The following is a 25,873-nucleotide window of genomic DNA, read 5'->3' on the forward strand; positions in this document are numbered from 1 at the left end:
TGGGCCGGCCCATTATGGTCGGCGAAATCTCGTGGGCCTTTAGCTTGGCCGGCCCATTATGGTCCGTAAAATCTTGTGGGCCTTTAGCTGGGCCGGCCCATTATGGTCCGCAAAATCTCGCGGGCCTTTAGCTGGGCCGGCCCATTATGGCCCACAAAATCTTGTGGGCCTTTAGCTGGGCCAACCCATTATGGTCCGCAAAATCTCGTGGGCCTTTTGTTGGGCCGGCCCATTATGGACCGCAAAATCTTGTGGGCCTTTAGTTGGGCCGGCCCATTTAAACTTTATGGGCCACTTTTGGGCCGGTCCACGTGTCAACATTTCATAAGCGCATCTCGCCCATTGGATGAGTGACACCTGTGCCAACGGGGAGCTGACACGTGTTTCCTCCAGCCAATGATGATTTTACACATGGAAAAGCGCCATTGGTGCAGGCTGTTAACGGGTTATCGGATCCAAAACCGAACCAGATAGCTTAACGGCGTTCCGTTACGGTGGATGCCACCTGTCGGTCACCCTTGACGAAAGCACTTCTGTGACGCGCGATTTTTCGTCATGGAAGTGGGCACTTCCATGATGATAATTCTGGTAATGTCATGGAACACTTCTACGATAGCACATGTATGACTATCTTGATTCTCTCATAAAATTGTCATGGATGTACATGCATGACATAAAACATGACCTACTGTGACAAACATGTATCATCATGGAAGTGTATTTTTTTGTAGTGAAGGTACATCTTCCCATGGCAAGAAAAATCAATCTAGTTGGCCAAACCAAACCAAAATTTGGGAGAAGAAATACGGGGCTATAATAATCATGCATGTAAGAGTTGAGCAAAGACTCAAATAATATTCATGGATAGAACTGATCATAAACTCACAATTCATCGGATCCCAACAAACACACCGCAAAAAAGAGTTACATCAAATAGATCTTCAAGAACATCGAGGAGAACATTGTATTGAAGATAAAAAAGAGAGAAGAAGCCATCTAGCTACTAGCTATGGACCCGTAGGTCCGTGGTAAACTACTCACGCATCATCGAAGGGGCAACAAGGATGATGAACAACCCCTTCATGATCGTTGCCCCCTCCGGCAAAGCGCTGGAAAGGCCTCTAGATTGGATCTCGTGGTTCTGGAACTTGCGGCGGCGAAAACTGTATTTCCTCGACTACCATAGGGTTTTCGAGATTTTCAAGTATTTATAGAGGCGGGGGTAGGTCAAAAGGGTGTCTGTGGGCTCCACTACCCACTAGGGCGCGCCCGGGACCCCTGGAGCGCCCTGGTGCGTAGTGGGCCCCACAGGTCTCCTCCCATGTGCTCCTTTGGCTCCCTGGGTGTCCTCTAGGCAGAAAAAATTCTCCAAAATGTTTCGTGGCATTTGGACTTCGTTTGGTATTCATACTCTGCAAAGTAGAAAACAAGCAAAAACAACAACTGGTATTGGGTACTATGTCAATAGGTCAGTCCCAAAAAATGATATAAATTTGCTAGTAAATGTATATAAAACATCCAAGATTGATAATATAAAAGCATGCAACAATCCAAAAAACATAGATACGTTGAAGACGTATCAAGGACTTAGTGGCGTGCATGGCAATGGCGATCGTGCCCACATGGTCATCATCACCATCATCTTCATCTGCGGACATGTATTCTTCATGGGCAAGTTAGAGCCTTGTCATCTTTCCTCTTTGTGAACTTGGTGAAATTCTTTTTCTTGAGCATAAGCTTCTCGGACATGTCTTCACGTCTCTCAGACGGACAATCATGCACAAAGTGTCTTGGGCTATCAAAATTGTAGCATTTTCTTCATTTGAACAATCTTCCTTGAAGACTGTTCCCGTTGTTTGCCATGGTCCTGGAGTACTTTTTCACTACGAGAGCCAAGTCTTCCGCAAAGTCATTTGTCGGGCATGAAGTGTCAACATCTTACTCACAAGTCTCTTCAACCACTTCTTCGTCCCTTGAAGGTTGACTAACAAGTTTCTTGGCCTTCAAAGCAAGATTGGAGTTCTTGGTTGCTTGAGCAATTGCAAAGGTCTTCTAGGACTTGGTCTCCAAAAAACATGAGTTGAGAAGGTGGAGACAACTTGAGCCACGGTTAACTTGTGATAATTAAAGCATTGGTGAATCATCATGACCATGGTATGTTTCGTGAACCATAGCATCTAGGAACTTGTCCTTAATGAAATCATCATTTTACCAAGTGCACCCAAAGGTTCTTAAGTTGAGCACATGAGACTTCAACCTTTGGTACACCTCTTTCGCGGACTCACCCCCATTTCTCACAAATAGATTGACTTCTTGCTTGAGCAAAGTTAGCCATACAAGATTCATCATTTAACTCCACATGAGGTATGAAAGTAAGGGCCTTGATGCTTGTAGCTTGAAGCTGAGCACAAGACTCGGTGCGGGCAATGAGGCCACCTTCGACAACCTTAGAACTAGTCACAAGGAACTCATGTTCCTCACCAAGTCTCGTGTGATCAACTAGAAGCTTTTCAACCCTAACATTAAGGGCATCCTTGTTCTCAAGAGCAAGTTACAAAGCATCATTGGTTTTTAACAAAGCCAATTTGATGAGCAGACAAGTCTTCCTCAACTGATGCTCTCATGACACTCTCTTCATGTAGTTTGTGCTCGAGGAGTTTGACTCTCTCTTTTTCCTCTATGGGGAGGTTTTCAACATTCTCAATAAAATCATTGTGTTCGGCGAGTGACTTAAGGAGATCACCAAATTGAGCACGAGCTTCACCATGAAGAGTTTCCATGAAAGCCATCAAGGATTCATCATCATTCTCCACGCCCTCTTCACACTCATCGTCCACTATCTCACATGAGACATTGGGAGTGTAGATGGCGGGTTTTGAGATTTGGACTTTGTTTTTACCTCTTTGGCCATAAGGCAGCGATGATTGAAAGGCATGTCCTCGTTTGGAGAGTCTAAGAGGCCAGTGGTGGAGGAGGTGTGATTGCTTGTGATCTATGTTGGTATTTACCCGAAGAGGAGAGGATTATGCGGCACAACAAACGTAAGTATCTCCCTCAGCTATGATACCAAGGTTATCAATCCAGTAGGAGAACAAAGCAACACTACGTAAACAGCACCTGCACACAAACAACAAATACTTGCAACCCAATGCATAACGGGGGTGTCAATCCCTCCACGGTATTGAGATAGATTATATTGTATAGGTTTTGGTAAATAGATCTAGCAGAAACACAAAATAAAATAAAGAAGGAAAAATCACAGCAAGGTATTTTTGGTTTAATATGATAGGAAAATAGACCCGGGGGCCGTAGTTTTCGCTAGAGGTTTCTCTCAAGAAAATAGCATACGGTGGGTAAAAAAATTACTGTTGGGCAATTGACAGAAAAGTAAATAATTATGACGATATCCAAGGCAATGATCATGTATATAGGCATCACGTCCAAGATTAGTGTACCGAACCCTGCCTGGATCTACTACTATTACTCCACACATCGACCGCTAACTAGCATGCATCTAGTGTATTAAGTTCTTGGAAAACGTAGTAATGCAATAAGAACAATGACATGATGTAGAAAAGATAAACCCACGTATGAATAAACCATGTCTCGTTACCCTTAATAGCAACGATACATGCGTGTCATGTCTCTTTCTATCACTGAGATTGAGCACTGCAAGATCAAACCCATCACAAAGCACCTCTTCGCATGGCAAGAAAAATCAATCTAGTTGGCCAAACCAAACCAAAATTTCGGAGAAGAAATACGAGGCTAACAATCATGCATATAAGAGTGTAGCAAAGACTTAAATAATATTCATGGATAGAACTGATCATAAACTCACAATTCATCGGATCCCAACAAACACACCGCAAAAAAGAGTTACATCAAATAGATCTCCAAGAACATCGAGGAGAACATTGTATTGAAGATCAAAAAGAGAGAAGAAGCCATCTAGCTACTAGCTATGGACCCGTAGGTCTGTGGTAAACTACTCACGCATCATCGGAGGGGCAACAAGGATGATGAAGAACCCCTCCATGATCATTGCCCCCTCTGGCAAAGCGTTGGAAAAGGCCTCTAGATTGGATCTCGTGGTTTTGGAACTTGCGGCGGCGAAAACTGTATTTCCTGAACTCACATAGGGTTTTCGGGATTTTAGAGTATTTATAGAGGCGGGGGTAGGTCAAAAGGGTGTCTGTGGGCTCCACTACCCACCAGGGAGCGCTGGGGGCCGTTGGAGCGCCCTGGTGCCTAGTGGGTCCCACGGGCCTCCTCCAGTGTGCTCCTTTGGCTCCCTGGGTGTCTTCTGGGCAGAAAAATTCTCAAAAATGTTTCGTGGCATTTGGACTTCATTTGGTATTCATATTTTGCAAAGTAAAAAACAAGCAAAAAAACAACAACTAGCACTGGGCACTATGTCAATAGGGTAGTGCCAAAAAATGATATAAATTTGCTAGTAAATATATATATAACATCCAAGATTGATAATATAACAGCATGGAATAATCAAAAGTTATAGATACGTTGAAGACGTATCAAGGAGGTAGTGGCGTGCATAGCAATGGCCGTCGTGCCCACATGGTCATCATCACCATCATCTTCATCTCTGGACATGTATTCTTCATGGACTAGCTAGAGCCTTGTCATCTTTCCTCTTTGTGAACTTGGTGAACTTCTTCTTCTTCTTGAGCACAAGCTTCTCAGACATGTCTTCACGTCTCTCATACAGACAATCATGCACAAAGTGTCTCGGGCTATCACAATTTTAGCATTTTCTTCGTCTGAACAATCTTCCTTGAAGATTCTTCATGTTGTTTGCTATGGTCCTGGAGTACTTTTTCACTAAGATAGCCAAGTGTTCCGCAAAGTCATTTATCGGGCATGAAGTGTCGACATCTTCCTCACAAGTCTCTTCAACCACTTCTTCGTCCCTTGAAGGTTGACTAACAACTTTCTTGGCCTTCAAAGCAAGATTGGAGTTCTTGGTTGCTTGAGCAATTGCAAAGGTCTTATTGGACTTGGTCTCCAAAAGAACATGAGTTGAGAAGGTGGAGACAACTTGAGCCACGATCAACTTGTGATAATTCAAGTGTTGGTGAATCATCATGACCATGGTATGTTTCGTGAGAACCATAGCATCTATGAACTTGTCCTCAATGAAATCATCATTTTCCCAAGTGCACCCAAAGGTTCTTAAGTTGAGCATAGGAGACTTCAACCTTTGGTACACCTCTTCCATGGACTCATCCTCATTTCTCACAAATAGATTGACTTCTTGCTTGAGAAAAGCCAACCAAGATCTTTGAATTGCTTCATCTCTTTCGAGAGCCTACTCAAGGCAATCCCAAATTTCCTTGGCGGTCTTGAGATGATCAATGAAGTAACTATAGTCATCGGTCACTGCGGTGCGCAAGATGTTGTGGGAAGTTGCATTGAGTTGATCATCAACAGCTTCCCTTGTAGTGATATTGATTGGGTCCTTGGGATTGAATCCATTGACCAGAATCCACCATAGTTGAGTAGACACACTGTGAATATGAGACTCCATATCTAGCTTCCACTTAGCAAACGCATTAGCTTTCAAAGTGGGCGGAGGCCCAAGAGGATTAATGTGACGGCGTTGCAAGGGTTGGGGTGAGTAAAAAGGTTCCATGGCATTGTACTTAGGAACTTGGGTGCGAGTAGGAGATGCAAGGGGTTCTCTGGAATCATCCGCATCATGGATGGCATTTGGTTCAAATGAGTTTGATGCGGATGTCGAGGGATTTAAGCGAGCATCAATTTCCTCCTCGACCGAGGAACGAACTTCTTTCAACATGGCGGTTTTGAGGTCCACGAATATTGAAAGAATGTTGGCCGTAGTTAAGGGGGCACCCAGGTCAATGGGGGCGGCAGGGGCAATGACAAGGGCAACAAGTGCATTGAGCATGGCGGGGGTAGGTTTTCACCAACCTCCACAAGGGGTGCGACAACTCCCACATTCCCTGGGTCGTACATGTCCTCTAAGGTTGTAAAACCTTATATTGGAGCACGAGGCTCTGATACCAATTGAAAGGATCGATATGGTCGACTAGATGGGGAGTGAATAGGAGACTACAAATTTTAATGTTTCTTGTCAATTTTAAGGTTTAGAGGATACATAGGGTTCACTAGATATGCAACTAGGTGAACACAACCTATATGACAAGCAAGCTTGAAGCTAAATATGCTAGGAAACAATCTAATTAGCAAGCCAACAAGCATACAAAGCAAAGTAAAGTGCGGGAAAGGATTAACCACAACTGAGACGAGGATGCAGATTTTATCCCGAAGTTCACTCTTCCTTGGGGAAGACCTACTCTCCGTTGAGAGCGGTGCTGGAGCCAAAGCTTGCGAAATGCCACCGAAGGCTCGCCGTAATATCTTTTGAGTCACCCCAATGGACGAGCCTCGAATCACTCAGGGTTGGTCTTGAAGGCGACCACCACACCTTTACAAACTTCTCCAGAGCACACCACAAGCAAGGAAGCTTTTGGACGAACCTCTAACCACCTAGGAGCCCAAGCTCCAAGAGTAATAAGTCAATGGTGGAGAAATGTTGTGGGGAATGCGATTTGGTTTGGTCAAAGTGTAGATCGGGTCTTGCTCTCGAATCCCCAAAGTTTCGACAAGTTTGGGTGTAGGGATTGAGAGTATTGAGCAAAATGAGGTGTGGCAATGGTGGAGCTCAACAAGACATTAGGGTTAGCGATGGAGGAGGAAGAAGGTGGGTATTTATAGTGTTCTTGGCTGGGTACTTTTTCTGCCCATTGGACCCCGTGCGCACGGGGTGTCCAGGAACTTACATAGGTACCCAGAGAGTTTACATAGTACCCTGTGCACATGGGGGACAACAGACCCCGTGCGCACGGGGTACCTACAAAGTCCTGACTACCCCGTGCGCACGGGATCAAAAGACCCCGTGCACACGGGGTACCCAGAAACCTTCTGTAGCAAACTTTCTCGGTACCATAGCTAGCACACTACAGATATTTGGTGGTAGGAGTGAGAAGGTGATAACCCACAAGTATAGGGGATCGCAACAGTTTTTGAGGGTAGAGTATTCAACCCAAATTTATTGATTCGACACAAGGGGAGCCAAAGAATATTCTCAAGTATTAGAAGCTGAGTTGCCAATTCAACCACACCTGGAAACTTAAAATCTGCAGCAAGGTATTTAGTAGCAAAGTAATATGATAATAATGGTAATGGTGGAAAAAAAGTAACGGAGGCGAAAGTAATATTTTTGGGTTTTATAGTGATTGTAACAATAGCAACGGAAAGTAAATAAGCGAAGAAAAATATATGAAAAGCTCGTAGGCAATGGATCGGTGATGGAGAATTATGACGGATGCGATCGATCATGTAACAGTCATAACATAGGGTGACACAGAACTAGCTCCAATTCATCAATGTAATGTAGGCATGTATTCCGAATATAGTCATACGTGCTTATGGAAAAGAACTTGCATGACATCTTTTGTCCTACCCTCCCGTGGCAGCGGGGTCCTATTGGAAACTAAGGGATATCATGGCCTCCTTTTAATAGAGTACCGGACCAAAGCATTAACACATAGTGAATACATGAACTCCTCAAACTACGGTCATCACCGGTAATGGTCCCTATTATTGTCACTTCGGGGTTAATGGATCATAACACATAATAGGTGACTATAGACTTGCAAGATAGGATCATGAACTCACATATATTCATGAAAACATAATAGGTTCAGATCTGAAATCATGGCACTCGGGCCCTAGTGACAAGCATTAAGCATAGCAAAGTCACAGCAACATCAATCTCAGAACATAGTGGATACTAGGGATCAAACCCTAACAAAACTAACTCGATTACATGATAAATCTCATCCAATCCATCACTGTCCAGCAAGCTTACAATGGAATTACTCACGCACAGCGGTGAGCATCATGAAATTGGTGATGGAGGAAGGTTGATGATGACGATGGCAACGGATTCCCCTCTCCGGAGCCCCGAACGGACTCCAGATCAGCCCTCCCGAGAGATATTAGGGCTTGGGGGCGGCTCCGTATCGTAAAACGCGATGAATCCTTCTCTCTGATTTTTCTCTCCCCGAAAGTGAATATATGGAGTTGGAGTTGAGGTCGGTGGAGCGTCAGGGGGGCCACGAGGCAGGGGGCGCGCCCCCACCCTCGTGGACAGGGTGTGGGCCCCCTAACGTGGATCTTTCTTCCACTATTTTTTATATATTCCAAAAATAATCTCCGTTAATTTTCAGGTCATTCCGAGAACTTTTATTTCTGCATGAAAATAACACCATGGCAATTCTGTTGAAAACAGCATCAGTCTGGGTTAGTTCCATTCAAATCATGCAAGTTAGAGTCCAAAAAAGGGTAAAAGTGTTTGGAAAGGTAGATAAGACGGAGATGTATCAGAAGGCTGGTGTATAAGTTTTGGCAATGGCATTCCCACATGACATAAATCCACAATGACCCCTTTTAATAGCGTGATCTTTCCTAGGACTCGAATCGAACCAAAAAGAAAACCTTTGAGCCGTCGGTAAACCACGCCTTTGATCTTTTTGAATTGGGGGGTCGCACACCTCCATCAAGAATAACTTGGAACCAATATCCTGAGATAAACTTTAGCAACCTATATTAGTTCCACTGACCATATTGTCATCACACCAAAATATAATATAAGTGACACAGACACTTCCACATGTCAATCATTGATCTTCTCTGAAATCTATTATCAATGTGCATTAGATCAATGACATATATGTTGTTACTAATTACCAAAACGACCTAGGGATTAATTGCACTTTCACTAAGCATTACATCCGTGACAAGTAGACCGTTAAACTTACTACTCTACTACTATTACCCCGCTTCAAGAGCGCTTCTATGCTTGCCTCTCTACGTATTAAGTTCATGACAAACAGAGTAATGCAAGAAGTATGATGACATAATGTAGACAAAAGAAAACCAGGCAATATGATTAAACCCCGCCGTTTTCCCCTTAGTAGCAACAATACAAATACGCGCCTCGCTACCCCTCTATCATAGAGAGAGGACACCGCAATATTGAACCTAATACAAAGCACCTCTTCTGCTGAAGATAAATCAATCTAGTTGGCCAAACCAAGTGGATGGATAGGGAAGAAATAGAAAGTTATAATAATCACACATAATAAAGTTTGAAGAAGACTCAGTTACTTTCAATGAATAACCCAATCATAAACCCACAATTAATCGGATCCCAACAAACGCACCACAAAAGATTACATCGAATCGATCTCCGAAGAGAACACTGAATTGAAGACGAGAGAGAGAGAGAGATCTAGCTAATAACTATATATGGACCCATAGATCCTGTTGGAACTATTCGTAGATCATCGGAGGTGTAGCAAGGTTGATGTAGAAGCCCTCCTTGACAGATTCCCCCTTTGGCAGAGTATCGGCGAAGGCCTCCATATGGGATCGAGGAAGAATAGGGACTTGCGGCGGTGGAAAAGTTGTTTGGTTGGTGCTTCTCGGGGTTTTCCAATATTTGGGATTTTATACGCTGGAATTAGGTCAGACAGAGCCACGATGGGTCCACAAGACATCATGCTGTGCCCACCCCCCACCCCCCACCCCGGGCGCGCCCTATTGTCTTGTCGTCTCCTCATTTCTCTTCTAGATTCCCTCGAAAGCTTCCGGGGTCTCTTTTGGTCCAGAAAAAATCGTAAAAAAGTTTCATCATGTTTGCATTCCATTTGGTATGGATTTTCTGTAAAACCAAAAACAAGCAGAAAACAACCACTGGCACTAGGTGAATAGGTTAGTTCCCAAAAATGATATGAAATTGCATATATAATATAAAAGATTGATAATATAAGAGCATGAAATAATAAAAAATAATAGATACGTCGAAGACGTATCAATTACATCTTGTAGTTGATGCTAATTGGTTTATTTGGTGGAAGATCATATGTTCAGATTGTTAATCATATATTTTTATCCTCTAATCATGAACATGAGTATGATTTGTGAGTAGTTCCATTTGTTCTTGAGGACATGGGAGAAGTCTTGTTATAAGTAATCATGTGAAGTTGGTATTCATTCAATATTTTGATGAAGTGTATGTTGTTCTTCCTCTATTTTTTTCAAAAAGGGGGGTCTCCCTGGCCTCTGCATCAGAACGATGCATACAACTAACTTAATAAAATAGCAAATAGGTTCAACAAAGGTCTGAAAGTCTCAATGAAAGTAGAGAAAAGGTCACAGTGAGCCAATAAAAAAGTAGCCATAAAGACACAACCGGCTGGCATAAGAAAGATAGGGAAACTAATTGCCTATCCTATTACATGACAGCCATCCAAACCGGTTGAAAATATCCCGTGCTACCATCTCCCGCCCAATAGATCCAGTAACCAAACGCTCCCTGGCCTTCATCGGAGTGAGTAGCGACCACATACGGATCAACGCAGTGGCTCGGAAGATAAACTGCAAAAAATGAATATTTGTTGTTCTATTAAAAACCAAATCATTTCTGCAGTTCCAGACTGCCCACAATAAAGCACATACTCCTACGCGAATGTGTCTCGTTGTTTCGTACTCTATCCTGTAAAGCCACATCCCAAATAACGTGCTGACAGAATTCGGAGGAGTAATGTTAAAGGCTATGTGTACCGTCCGCCATAGAACTTTTGCCAGCGGGCAGTCAAGAAAAAGGTGTTTGATAGTTTCACCCTGATCACAAAAACTACATCTAGTAGGTCCTGTCCAGTTACACTTTGCCAGATTGTCCTTAGTTAAAATGACTTGTTTATGTAAAAACCACATAAACACTTTAATTTTCAAAGGAACTTTGACTTTCCAAACACATTTGGAACTAGGAATGGAGTTAGAATTGATAACATCAACATACATGGATTTAATTGTAAACTCTCCAGTCCTAGTAAGCTTCTAGTGCAACTGATTGGGCTGTTGAGACAGCTGAACCTCCATCAGTCTACTCACTAAATGGAGCCAAGCTTCCCAATGATTTCCAGCAAGCGTCCTCCTGAATTGAATATTGAGGGGGGTGGACTGAAGTACTGTTGCAACGTAAGCGTCTCGTCGTCGAACAATACTATAAAGAGACGGGTATTGAAGCGCGAGGGGTGTTTCCCCTAGACAAGTATCCTCCCAGAATCGCGTGTTGGTGCCATTTCCGATTATAAACTTTGTCCTATTGAAAAAAACTGATTTGACTCTCATCAGCCCTTTCCAAAAAGGCAAGTCCGTCAGCCTCGCTGTCACCTGGGACAAAGTTTTGGAGTGAAGATACTTACTACGGATAACTTAGACAGCCACTTGCTGAGAAGACATATGTTCTTGACGTCAAGATTTTCAATGCCAAGACCCCCTTGGTCTTTTGGTCTACAAATATATCCCATTTGGAGAGTCTGTATTTTCTTTTTAGTTCATCACTCTGCCAGAAGAATCGGGATCGATAGAAGTCCAGCCTTTTCCTAACTCCAACTGGAAACTCTAAAAAAGACAAGAGAAACATAGGCATACTCGTGAGAACCGAATTAATAAAAATTAATCATCCTCCGTATGACATGAGCTTGCCCTTCCAGCAGATCAGTTTCTTCTCAAATCGATCCTCAATGCACTTCCATTCTTTGTTTGTCAGCTTACGATGGTGAATTGGTATACCCAAATACGTAAAAGGTAAAGCCCCCAATTCGCACCCAAACAATGGCCTATAAGCCTCTTGTTCCTCATTGGCTCTTCCAAAACAGAATAATTCGCTTTTATGAAAGTTAATCTTTAAACCGGTCAATTGTTCAAATAAGCATAACACCAGCTTCATGTTTCTGCTTTTGCCAAGTCATGCGCCATAAAGATGATAGTATCAACGACGTACTATAGAACAGACACACCTCCATCAACTAGATGAGGCACCAAGCCACCTACCTGACCAGCCTCCTTAGCCCTTCCTATTAGAATTTCCTACATATCGACTACAATGTTGAACAAAATAGGAGACATCGGATCACCTTGTCTCAGGCCCTTATGTGTCTGGAAATAATGACCTATGTCATCATTCACTTTAATTCCAACACTCCCTTTTTACGTGAAAGATTCTACCTGGCGTCGCCAGGCTTCATCAAAACCTTTCATACGCAAGGCCTGTTGAAGAAAAGGCCATTTGACTTTATCATACGCTTTCTCGAAATCCACCTTGAAAACAACTCCATCTAGTTTTTTTGTGTGAATTTCATGCAGCGTTTCATGAAGGACCACAACCCCTTCTAGGATGCTTCTGTCCGGCATGAAAGCAGTTTGGGAATGTTGCACCACAGAATGAGCAATCTGCGTGAGCCTATTAGTCCCTACCTTGGTGAAAATTTTGAAACTAACGTTAAGAAGACAGATCGGTCTGAACTGCTCAATTCTCACAGCCTCTGTTTTCTTAGGAAGCAGAGTTATCGTTCCAAAATTCAGGTGAAATAACTTAAGCTATCCGGAGAATAAATCATGGAACATCGGTATCAAATCCCCCTTAATAATATGCCAGCACTTTTTATAAAACTCTGCCGGAAATCCATCCGGCCCTCGAGCCTTATTATTTTTCATCTGTGAAATGGCTTCAAATACCTCTTTCTTCGAAAATGGGGCAGTCAAAATATCATTCTCATCTGCAGCAAGTTGAGGAACATCCTCAATCCTAGACTCATCCAGGGATACACAATTATCCTCCGGAGGCCCAAACAACTACTTGTTGTATTCGGTTATGTATAATTTTAGGTTTTCATGTCCTAAAATCGTTCCTTCATCTTGCTCAAGCTGAAAGATTCTTTTCTTTTTGTGCTTGTAATTGGTGATCATGTGAAAGAATTGAGTGTTCGCATCCCCCTGGACAACTTTGCGAACCTTAGCTCGCAGTGCCCACTTCAATTCTTCTTCACGGAGAAGTTCTTTCAATCTCATCTCCGCATCAAGTTTAGCATGAAGCTCCATGGTCTATAGAATTGTGGACTCGGCTTTTAAATCTAGGGACTGAATAAGTGTAAGGAGCCTTTCCTTTTCAACCTTATAAATCCCACTAAGATGCTTAGCCCACCCATGCAAGAAACTTCTTGAGTGCCTTATCTTATTCTACCAACGCTCAACTGAAGTCCTACCTCCTGCATCCTTAGCCCATTCCCTGGCTATCAGATCCAAGAAGCCTTCTCTTTCAAACCATGCCAATTCGAAGGAAAAGGAATTTTTGTTCCCCATGTGGGTTGCCTCACCAGAGTCCAGTAAAGGTGTGTGGTCAGATATTCCGCGCGATAGCGCCTGGACCGTTACCAAGGGAAATTTCTGTTCCCATTCGACGCTCGCAAGGACTCGATCCAGCTTCTCAAACGTCGGCTTTGGCAAGGTATTAGCCCAGGCAAATTTTCTACCCGAAAGCTCTATCTCTCTCAGATCCAAGCTTTCAATAATGGTATTAAACATGAACGACCACCTGCCGTTGAAATTATCATTGTTCTTTTCCTCTCTCCTTTTAATAACGTTGAAATCACCCCCAATCAAGATTGGAAGCTGCTCGGAACCGCAAATTCAAACAAGATCTGCCAAAAAAATCTGGTTTGAGTTCGGGATGCGCGGCACCATATACTGCCACCAGTGCCTAATTAAACCCATCGGCCTTCGACCTAACCCAAAACTTAACTATGAAATCTCCCATCACTACGCTTCGGACTTCCAGCGATTCGCATCTAACTCTAAGTAAGATCCCACCCGATCTTCCTCTTGGATGAAGGCAGTGCTAATCAAAATCGACACCTCATGATAAAGTACTGAGAAATTGGGGAGAAAAATTATCTCTACCAGTTTCTGAGAGAGCAATAAAATCCAACCTATGCTCGATAGAAGCATCTGCAAGAAACCTTCTTTTAGCCAAGTCTTTCAGACCTCTCCTATTCCAAAAGGTTCCTCTCATATTTCGTCATGAATTTTTTTAGTAGTACGGATCCTAGCACTTCTACGCACCGCCGAAGCAGGGTAAATCTTCTGCTTCCACTTGCGTTTAGGTTTGTTTTGATCCTCCACCCAGTCCTCACAACCGGGCTCCATGGACCTAACTACCTCAGCTTCGAAAGTATCATCCTCTTCCTCTGTCTCAGGAAGGGATGGTGCAAGATCCGCACAAAAATTATCGAGCACCCTGACTCCCAACACATCTACGTCAGAATCATTCATGGGTTTGACCGCTGCTAAGTTTTGAATCATTTCTAAAGCATGTTCCGCTTCCAAATCCAGGATATCATTTACGGAGTTAGAGATTTCACTATCATTACTACCTAGTGAAACTCCTAATTGATTTGCATTATTAATAATCTCATTATTAGAAAAATGCAAAATGGAATTAGAGTGTTGACCGACATACCAGTAGTGACCTCAATGTCACAAAGCTTGGCCGCCCTCATGGCGCACCGCTGCTGCATGTCATCAACCTCCGGATGATCCTGGAGGCGGCAGCTCATCCTCCGCCCCTCAGATACTGGATCCGGAATCCCTCCATAAGCGACGACCTCCTCCCAAGTCGCCCCGCTCGAGGTAAGGCGTCCAGCCTCATCCCCAACACACTGCGGGGCTGCACCACTCGAAGAAGCGGCATGTGCTACAGCTAGCAGCAGTGAGGAGCTCCGTGGCCCCGTCGACGTCAGCCTCGAGCCGTCTCCCTGGGACGCAGGCACGCAGGGGGAGGGGAGTGTGTGGGCCGCCTGCCCTTACTCCCCGACCGACCCGGCCCTCTGGCTAGAGGGAGTTGCGAGCACCACAGCAGGTGCGGCCACCCTAGCTGCCAGAGCAGAAGAAGGGGCCGATGAGGGAGTCCTGGACTAAGGGGTCCTCGGGCGTTTGGCCTATTGGATATGGGACGGACTGATGGGCCGTGAAGATACAAAGCCGAAGAATATACCCGTGTTCGGATGGGACTCTCCTTGGCATGGAGGGCAAGCTTGGCGACTAGATATGAAGATTCCTTTCTCTGTAACCGACCCTATGTAACCATAGATTCCCCCGGTGTTTATATAAACCGAAGGGCCTGGTCCGTAGAGGGGAATCCTGATAATCATAGTCAGGCTAGACTTTTAGGGTTTAGCCATTACGATCTCGTGGTAGATCAACTCTTGTAATACTCATATTCATCGAGATCAATCAAGCAGGAAGTAGGGTATTACCTCCATAGAGAGGGCCCAAACCTGGGTAAACATTGTGTCCCCCGTCTCCTGTTACCATCGATCCTAGAGGCACAGTTCAGGACCCCCTACCCGAGATCCGCCGGTTTTGAGATCGACATTGGTGCTTTCATTGAGAGTTCCACTGTGACATCGTCAAAAGGTTTGATGGCTCCTTCAATCATTTACAATGACACTGTCCAAGGGGAAGTCTTCCTCCCCGGACAGATCTCCGTGTTCGGCGGCTTCACACTGTGGGCTAACTCACTTGGCCATCTGGAGCAGATCGAAAGCTACGTCCCTGGCCATCATGTCAGATTTGGAAGCTTGAACTACGTCATGGATATCCGTGGACACTTAATCTTCGACGGATTCGAGACCACGGCAGCCGCTCCCTGCCACCACGATGAACATGATGTAAATCTGTCATCGGTCCATACACAGGAGATAGTACATGTAGCTGCTCTGGCCATAGATCCGGAGCAGATCACGCCATCCGAAGACGGGAAGCTCAACCCCGCCGCGGAAGCCGCAGACTCAGTAACTTTGGAGCCGCACACAGACTTAACTTCAAGTGACATCTATTTCACGGGGACTACGGACTCGTCTCCGGCTACAGGTTCCGAACCTTATGCGTCCGCGTACGTCAAGCTTGATCGGTCATTGATCGTCGAATTCAGCTCCGCGGACATCTTCCGACACTCGCCCTTGGGCGACGTGTTAAACTCGTTAAGAGCACTATCCTTAGCAGGGGGGCTTACAGTCGGACTGTATCTGGTTCGAACTGGAGGCTGACAACGGAGAATTTTGCTTCCCACCCACCGCCCACTTCATACACACTATCGAAGACTTAACCGACACGCCCGATTACGGCTCCGAAGACATTGATGGTATGGATGATGATGCCGATGAGGAGCCGGGCCAAGGCCCGCTGTTTACCGGACTCTAGACGGCCACTTCTTCCTACAACGTGTACATGGTGGATACACCTAAAAGAACTAACGACGATGACAAAGAAGATCCGGTTGAGGACGAACCTCCTGTGATACAACCAAAATGCCGGCGTCAGCGGTGCCGCTCTAAGTCGCGTCATGGAATAGACGGCGATACTGGAACAGGGGAAAATGACACTCCGGAAGGTGCCGAAGACAACAAAGACCCCGTTGATGCAACTGTCGTACAAAACGAACGGGAAGAGGGGCAAGTTAGCCCTGATGGACAGGCCACCCACGAAGACTCGGAGGACAGTAATTATCTTCCGCTCTCCGAGGATGAGGCAAGCCTCGACAGCGAGGATTTCATCGTGCCTGAGGAACCTCAGGAGCAGGAGCGCTTTAAACGCCGACTAATAGCCACTGCAAGAAGCCTGAAAAAGAAGCAGCAGCAGCTTCAAGCTGACCAAGATCTGCTCAACGACAGATGGACTGATGTCCTAGCAGCCGACGAACACGGCCTCAAGCGCCTAGCCAAAAGCTACCCGGAGCGCAAATTACTACCTCAGATCGATGACGAGGCGCCGGAGCACATACCATCATCACGCAATGCGGCTGAATGACCACCACGTGGTCGGGATAAAGCGGCAACTCAAGCCGAACACCGGCCCGCCCTGCCTCATCATAAAGGTAGAAGCAAAACAGGTCGAGGTCATACATATGACCTTCGGCAAGACCTGGACAACAGAACTGGACATACCAGATCGATCTACGGATCGCGAGGACGTGCCCCGACACGTGACGACGGCTATCTATTCGGACGTGACAAGCCTAGTCACTCCCGGGCCGAAAACCATAGACTGACTCCATTGGAGCTACGTCGCAATGTGGCCCAACATAGAGGCACCGCACACCCTCTTTGCTTCACAGACGAAGTAATGGAGCACGAATTCCCAGAAGGGTTTAAACCCGTAAATATCAAATTATATGATGGAACAACTGATCCCGTGGTATGGATTGAGGATTTCCTTCTCCATATCCACATGGCCTGCGGCGATGACCTTCATGCCATCAAATCCCTCCTGTTAAAACTCAAAGGTCTAGCTCGGCACTGGTTAAACAGTCTGCCCGAAAATTCTATTGGCAGCTGGGAGGATTTGGAAGACGCCTTCCGTGACAACTTCCAAGGCACATATGTCCGGCCACCAGACACCGATGACTTAAGCCATATAGTTCAACAGCCCGGAGAATCAGCTAGGAAGCTCTGGACTAGGTTCTTAGTTAAAAAGAACCAAATCATCGACTGTCCAGACGTGGAAGCCCTAGCAGCCTTCAAACACAGCGTGCGGGACGAGTGGCTCGCCTGCCACATCGGTTAAGAAAAACCAAAATCCATGTCAGCCCTTACCGCTCTGATGACCCGCTTTTGCATGGGAGAAGACAACTGGCTCGCTCATAGAAGCAACAGCGCCAACGATCTGGGCACTTCCGAAGTCCGAAACGGCAACGGCAAACCTTGACGCAGCAAACATAAATGTCACAATGATAATGAAAGAACGCGCGATAAAGCGGTCAATGCCGGATTCAGCGGCCCCAAACCCGGTCAACGGAAAAAACCATTCAAGGAAAACAGAGACGAACGATCCAATTTAGACAAGATATTGGATCGGCCCTGCCAGATTCATGGCAACCCCGATAAACCAGCTAATCACACCAACAGAAGTTGTTGGGTCTTCAAGCAGGCAGGTAAGCTCAACGCCGAACACAAGGGGAAAAGGCCGCCCAGTGATAGCGATGACGAAGAGATTCACCAACCAAATACCGGGGGTCAGAAGCAATTTCCCCTGAGGTAAAAATGGTGAACATGGTATACATGACACACGCCCCTATAGAGGAGCATGAGACGTACTCCCTCCAGATTGAGGGTCATACTACGTTCCCACCAGCCGGAGTACAAGTCGGTCTTATTAAACCGCATACCTTGTCGGCCATTAAGCCGCCGGTCTCCATTCAGCAGGACCGACCAATTATGAAGTTGGACTAGCAGTTCGGCCTCCGCCGTCCGCATCATACACCCGCGAAATCTATACCGCGCATACATAACTATGCACTTAAAATACCATGGGCATCGGCGGAGGCACAATACGGACGGGCCTACAAGTACTTCCATAACCCCCTTCTTTTCTTTTCTTTTCTGGCCACTTTTTCTTTTTTCATTATCCTTTATCACAGGTTACTCGTAGGTTGGTCATCTTACCGACTCTATCGGAGTTCCGGTATGTACATTCATCCAAAAGTTACTCCCTTTAAGGAGCCCCTTCATCAAGGAAAGGCGGCGCAGACGTGCGACAGGAGGTCCAAAACAACTTTTTGTAGACCACACTCTCTATTTTGCGAGCCTGTAAAGTGCCTTCTACATCAGCCGTCGACCCTTGGCATGTCAAATAGCTAGGGTCGTGGCATTATTATATACATAGAGAGTTCTAGTGAATATAATATATATCCAGTATTCACTTTTCTCTTAAAAACTATATTTTGCTCCTTGTGTTATTTCACACGCCCCTCCAGGGGCTCGATATGGGAACAAACTAAATTGCCAACAAGTCCAAACAGCTTTATAGCATACTTCGGCGTCGCGAGTTTGGCCTTATATGCATCAGCTTCGAATCATGTCTTGGGTCAATAGTTGGGTTGCGGCTCATGTGCTTGCTACCGTCCGTTCCGCTCTATCGGCTAAGGTAGTAAAGGGAGAACTACTGTGATTGTGCCCTGGTTTACCTAGACGAGCACCTCAGTAGGGAAAGCCGAAAACTGACTGTCATGATGCGGCGAGAGCTGGTCAACCACTCGACGACTTATCGGAATCTTTCGTGATTCCCTCCGTATTACATGAAGGACCTTTCTTTATGTCACACATGTAAACGCACCACATTGGGATAACAGCGTACATACCAGGGTTTATATCGTAGACCCACCATAAAACTCCTATGGCTAAGTGAAAGTGTTAACACCCTATAGTCCGATTGCCTCGTTCACCGCATTGACACCTCCTTCATGGACCAAGACGTTGGGTTAAGAGTGATCATGTGCTTTTCCGAACACCCCTGTATTTTCCACGTGGGGGCTGAAGCCGATGACTGGAAAACCTTTAGATTATGCAAAAACGGCCACACAGGAGGAACCAAAAGCTTTCAAGCAAAAATCATAATATTGTCATCATATTGTCTGTTACAATTCAATACATTTCATCCAAATATCATATCTTTCGAGCACTAACCCTCTATCAAGCGGGCACCCTCTAAGACGCCCTTGAAATAGTGTTCGGGTGCGTGATGGTCCTTACCCTTGAGGGGACTCCTCGCTGCAACATCAGTGGCCTTCATCTTGGCCCAGTATGTTTTGACACAGGCAAAGGCCATCCGTGCACCTTCAATGCACGTGGAACGCTTAACGGTGTTGATACGCGGCAGCGCATCCACAAGCCGCTGCACCAAACCGAAGTAACTATTCAGAATGGGCTCAGTAGGCCACTGCCGGACTATGATGTCCTTCATGGCGGAACCAAATATCCTGTGGAGCTCGGCCCACTGGGCCATCTATTCATTTAGTAACAACTGACGCATTGGCGTGCCGAACTGTGACCAAAAAAGCTTCTCCATGGCACACCCTTCCTACACTTGGTAAAATTGCGCCGCATTGTAGGCACTCTTTGGCGGGTCCAAAAATGTGTTCGGAGAGCTCCACATTTGATTAAGCGGGGAATACTTCGGATCGCTGAACTTCGTCTGTAATAAGAAAGGCTTACCAGCCGATATCTCCCCAGCTTGCCGGATCTCTTCCCGAGCCGCTCTAGACTCAGATCGTGCTTCTTTCGCCTCTTGTAAGGCCTTGTCGAGATCGGCCGCTTTGGCCTTGTTATCCTTCTTGAGGAATTCACACTGGACGGCGGTTTCCTCCAGCTTGCGCGCCATGGTAGAAATTCTTTCCTCACACTAGCGCCGAGCAGCCTGTTTGGTTTTTTACTCTTTAGCCACCTTATGGGCAGCCAAATTACTCATCCAGGCTTGCTCCTTGGCAAGGACAAGCTCAGCCCGAAGGGCCTCGACCGCAGCAGCACCATCTGTAGTTATGCGTGTCTCTGTATACAATTCTAGCTTCATGCTCATGTTATCATGCATACATATACTGACTGACCAAAAAACATACCTTGCGCCTCGTCAAGACGCCTGTTGATCAGCATGATGTCATCATCCGCCTCATCAATCTTCCGCTGCAGATCCGCAACCTCTGCGGATCGGGCAGTAACAGGGGAAGTAACAGCCTGTGTTCCAAGTAGTGAAATTATTTCCTCGATAAATATTTTTGATCCTCTGATTGCCTCCCTTGGGAAGCCTATCAGAGTCTCAGGGGCTACTATCTATACACAGGAGTATTTTGTGAATAAAACACAATTGAAAGCATTACAACACAAACCTCGAAGCCTCTTAGCAAGCTCGTGAAGGCCTCATTCAATCCACTTTTTGCGGACAGGACCTTTTCAACCACCATACCCATCAAGGTACGATGGTCTTTAGAGACGGACGCCTGTCGCAGCATGTATGTCAATATATCCGGCGCTTCTAGATCTCCGGAAGTTGTCGTAGCAGCACGGCCCCCCTTCGAAGGGATCCGTTCATTCGCCCCTAGAGTTGTCTCCGGCTGAAAGCCGGACAGTCCGGGGCCTTTATTGTTGGTCTAACGGACCCTGGGCTACCGAAGTATCACCTTCCGTTCGTGTTTTCGTCATCCCTCGCATCACTTGTGGATCAGGAGAGACCCTCCGGGACGACACCTCGAAGTCATCCTCCTTATTGGGCGAGGAGACTGGTGGAGGCGTCTCGCTTTCCATCATCTCTAGGAGAAGATCTCATGAGGAAGATGATTGTTGAGGAAGACTGTGCGCCGGGCTACAAAAACATACATTCTAGATGTTACCCTCGTCACAGGAGAGGAACAGGGTATGTGTAAAACACCCTTGTTCGCTTACGATTTAGGCTTGTCCTCGCTGGGGGACTGCGCGATAACGTCGTCCTTCAAGCCCGAGCTTCCCGACAGGGGCATCTTGCCTTGCTTGGGAGCCTTTTCCTCCCAATCTTCGGAGACGGCCCTTTTCTTACCATGGGGAGAATGAATATTGGCTTCTCCTTTACTTTTGTCTTTGGGCGATGGGGTTTTCATCTCCCCGGACATGGCATCTAATATATCTTCGGGATGGAGGCCACCTTTGGTTCTCCCGCTCTTCGTCTTGTCCTCCTTCGTAGGCATATGGTATGGTGTCGGGGCCAGCATCCTTGTTAATACGGAATCCGCTGAGTCTTCGAGAAGGGGGGCCGAACACCTGATTCGCTCTGCTTTCTTTATCCAGCCCTAGAAGAGGATGGTATGGTCAGTATTGCACTATGGCATACATTGCTGAAAAATTGTTCGGAAATAGAGCGCTTACCGAGGTATCCGGATGGTTGCGGTCGAGACCGATGTCTTCGGTGGTGTCCGGCCACTGTTTTCGTTTCCCAAAAACAGCTTCCATGTTCCTTTGTGTGAAATACCGAAGAAGTCTTGGAGGGTCCGTGGTCCTTCCGGGTTAAACTCCCACATACGGAGAGGCCGCCGCTGGCACGGCAGAACCCGGCGGACTAGCATTACTTGAACCACGTTGATAAGACTGACGTCCTTCTCAAGGAGGCTTCGGATGCGGCTCTATGGAGTCTGCACTTCATCAATTGATCCCCAGTCCAGTCCTTTATTAATCCATGACGCAAGCTGTAATGGAGGGCCAGATTGAAACGCAGGTATAGCTGCCCACTTGGCACCGCGGGGTTCAGTGACATAAAACCACTCCCACTGCCATAGGTCAGGAGTTTCGGAGAAAGAGCCTTTCGGCCAGGGAGCATTGATAAGTTTCTCACTGTAGCACCTCCGCACTCCGCTTGTTCCCCGTCGATTACCTTCGGCTTCACACTGAAGGTCTTGAGCCATAAGCCAAAGTGTGGGGGAATGCGGAGAAATACCTCGCACGTGACAATGAACATCGAGATGAAACGAAAAGAATCTGGGGCTAGATCGTGAAAATCTAGTCCATAGTAAAATTAGAGCCCCCGGACGAAGGGGTGAAGAGCGAATCCTAGCCCTCATAGGAAGTGGGAGATGAATACAACCCTCTCGCCGGATCTGGGAGTAGGAATAACCTGTCCTCGAGCAGGGAACCTGTGGGGAATCTCTGTGGTCAGGTATCTGGCCGTACGAAGCTTCGTGATGTCCTCCTCTGTAACAGAAGAGGCCACCCATCAGCCCTGAGGACTGGATCCAGACATGATTGGGAAGCTTGAAGCGATCAAGTCGAGCCTTGGGTGCTAGAACTCGAAGTTGGAAGGGCTAAGGAAAAGGTTGGCGCAAAACTAGGCGGCCCTTGGCTCCTTTATAAAGGCAATGGATATCGGACGCCTCCACCTAAGCCTGAAAACCTGCCTTTTCTAAAGGAATCGTACCAATGGAACGGTTGGGTTATCCATGTTCATATTGGTGAGAATCCCATGATAAGGGGACATGATCTCTGCTTCGACAAGACGTGCCATAAAAACCGCACCTCGAAACATGGAACGGCGGGACAAGAAACGGTTCGAAATAATGACCGGGCAAATGTGATGTCACGTTACAAAAAGTTGTCAGCAGATTGGACTCGTGAAATATTATACTCTCTACAGCTGTGTGTGGTACTTGTGTTGCAGATCCGGACACATTCATTTCATCCGAAGACTATCTTGGAGTATTCCGAAAAGGGAACCCGCCTTGCAATGCCGAAGACAATCTGCGCACCGGACACCTCGTCATTGAAGTCTGGTTCAGGGGCTACTGAGGGAGTCCTGGACTAAGGGGTCCTCGGGCATCCGACCTATTGGATATGGGCCGGACTGATGGGCCGTGAAGATACAAAGCTGAAGAATCTACCCATGTCCAGATGGGACTCTCCTTGACGTGGAGGGCAAGCTTGGCGACCAGATATGAAGATTCCTTTCTCTGTAACTGACCCTATGTAATCCTAGATTCCCCCAGTGTTTATATAAACCGGAGGGCCTGGTCCGTAGAGGGGGATCCTGATAATTATAGTCAGGCTAGACTTTTAGGGTTTAGCCATTATGATCTCATGGTAGATCAACTCTTGTAATACTCATATTCATCGAGATCAATCAAGCAGGAAGTAGGGTATTACCTCCATAGAGAGGGCCCGAACCTGGGTAAACATTGTGTCCCCCGTCTCATGTTACCATCGATCCTAGATGCAGAGTTCAGGACCCCCTACCCAAGATCCACTGGTTTTGACACCGACAGCCGAGGCGACCTGCCCAGGACCCCCACCCCTAGCCACAGCCGCCACCGTCAGCTCCCTCGCCCGGGATGAGACAACGGTCAGAGTGGGAGAACAAGGGGCCACCTACCCAAGATCCTCCCCCTCCCTCAACCGAGGTCATCTTAGAGACAATCACCTCCAAGCCCCCGACCACGGGACCTTCAACAGCATCAAAATCCAGGGTAGGTAGCATGCGCTCAAGCACGTCATCGGACTCCATCTGATCACTCCAGAGTCAGGGAGGAGCAGAAGCTGGCTCAAACGACCCAAATCTCAGAGTGTTCATTGGCACCGAAGAGGATGGTGTCGTCCCGTCCCCGGGCGTCTGAGAAACGGACCCCGATCCATTGGACAACTCTCGTCCAACATCATCCACTGGCGCCTCCTTAGCACCCGAACTATCATCTCCCTCGTGCATGTCTACATCAGTCCCAGCGAGAGCCTCAGCGAAAAGATCGATATCCTCAAACTCAATCTCGAGGTTGTATATCTGGCCCCTATATGTCAACTTAACCACATCAAGCACAAACTCAATATCCAGAACACTCACCAGTAGTCGGGCCACCCTGTTAGCTCGGGTAAAGGCCATATCCACTCTCTCAGTTTTCCCAACCAAAATTCCCAAGCTAGCAACGACCCGAGCATCCTGCGGCGGCTTCGAGGGAGCCCCACAAAAACGTAACCATACCTGAGTAAGAGGCTTGCCCTGTGGCTCAACCTTCTTCCACTCATGAAACTCTAGGATGCATTTTGTGCCAGGCACTCTGCACAACCCGAAACTCATAAGTCGTTGCAAGTCCTCAACAGAAGGGAAGTCAACCTTATACATGTTGGCCTCGAGACTGATAAGCTCCCACTGGAAGTCACCTGGAGCTAACTCCTTAAGCCTCTGCAAAATCTGAGTCTCATACACATCACCTTTCGTGATTTTCACAACCCCAATGGTCGTGCTCTGGGTCTCCTCTAGGATCTCCCTTGCACTAGGAGACTCAAAGAACATCAACTCAGCAAAATACACTCCATAAATGGTAATAGTCGGCATCTGTTCATGCAAAATCGGGCATTCCCCCGTATCATGTGCTGGCTTGAGGCAGGTATCACAAAGCCAAGTCACGCATTCAGCAATAAAGTGGCCCTTCTTGCCACAATGATAGCACAGCACCTTCTCCTTTTTGCGAGCCCACTTGGACGCTCTATCAGAATCTGCCCTGTCTGCAGCCTCGACCAAACCTGTCGTGGTGGTCTCAGTCCCATGTATCTCAGCATTAGCCACCGGAGTCACCACATCCATAGCCTGACCGGACAGTTCCGGCGTCTGACCAGGATCGGCCGCCTCTACGGAGGCCGTCGGCTCGACGATGACAGGCGGAGGAGGTTGATGGTTACGATACCGACCACCTCGACCACCACGATGACCACGGTATCCATCTCGCTGCCGATAGTCTAGGCCTGATGCCCCCCCCCCCGACAAAGCCACCCGGAGGGCCAAAAAAAGGTCTCTCAGCTGTACCATTGCGCTGCCAAACATATCCACGACCACCGCCCGTCGACGACGAACCACGGTGTTGGCCATCACCATGCGCATTGTAACCATCGTCACCCCATTGTGCCCGGGCGGTCCATTAGCACCACTGTTAGCCGGGCCACAAGGCATACCCGCACCTTCAGCTCCCACGTTGTCAGGTTGAGGCGGCGGTGCATGCGTCTGCCCCAGCCCAGGCCATTTTTACGGCGGCCTCGCAATGTAGTGGGGCGGCGGCGCAGCCCGAGGCTGATGCCCGTGCGTCTGAACCTGGTTCCCGGGCAGAGGCGGCCTCGGTCCTTGCGGAACACTGCCCCACCCCGCAGCAGCCACCGCAACCAGGCCCTGCGCCAACGTCCGAGGTCCTTGAGCAGCCCCGCCCCGACCTGCAGCAGCCACCACTACCGGGCCCTGCGCCGGTGGCCGAGGCCCGAGCTGGCCACCTCCGCGACCCGTAGCGGTCGGCACTGCCCTGGCAACCACCGGTGGTCTAGGGCTTGGCGGTGTCGCGGCACCACGCCCGGCGCTAGCAGCCGGTGGCGGTGCAACACCAGCGCGTCCAGCTCCAGCTGCCACCGTCGGCTTCTTCCCCGGCGGCGCACCAGCCCTTGGCCAGCCGTGGCCACGAGGAGAGGGATGCGTTTCGCGCGCCCAGGACCAGACGAAGGGAAACTCAGCTTCGCACAGCGCCGAGAAACCCTAGCTAGGAGCAAAGATGAACGAGAGGAGCAGAGATTGATCGATCTCCTGCATGAGTCGGCGCAGCCAACATGGGTGGGAGCCGGTTTAGCCTGGGCCTCATACCCAGCTAACCCCGGTGTCGGTGTCA

At 47.3% G+C, this 25,873-nt stretch overlaps 1 protein-coding gene across 1 annotated transcript in view; it reads right to left on the reverse strand.

Moving 5' to 3' along the window:
* Window positions 1–10,329: 10,329 nt before the first annotated feature.
* Window positions 10,330–25,873, reverse strand: part of LOC147976067 (uncharacterized) — a 36,402-nt gene continuing 20,858 nt past the window's right edge. Inside the window, exon 2 of the mRNA XM_087520708.1 lies at window positions 10,330–10,488. Coding sequence (XP_087376834.1) covers window positions 10,330–10,488 — 159 coding nt within the window. The remainder of the gene's footprint in view (window positions 10,489–25,873) is intronic.

The sequence above is a fragment of the Triticum urartu genome, chromosome 4A (assembly GCF_056163025.1).
Source record: "Triticum urartu cultivar PI428250 chromosome 4A, HENAU_Tu73, whole genome shotgun sequence".
NCBI lineage: Eukaryota > Viridiplantae > Streptophyta > Magnoliopsida > Poales > Poaceae > Triticum > Triticum urartu.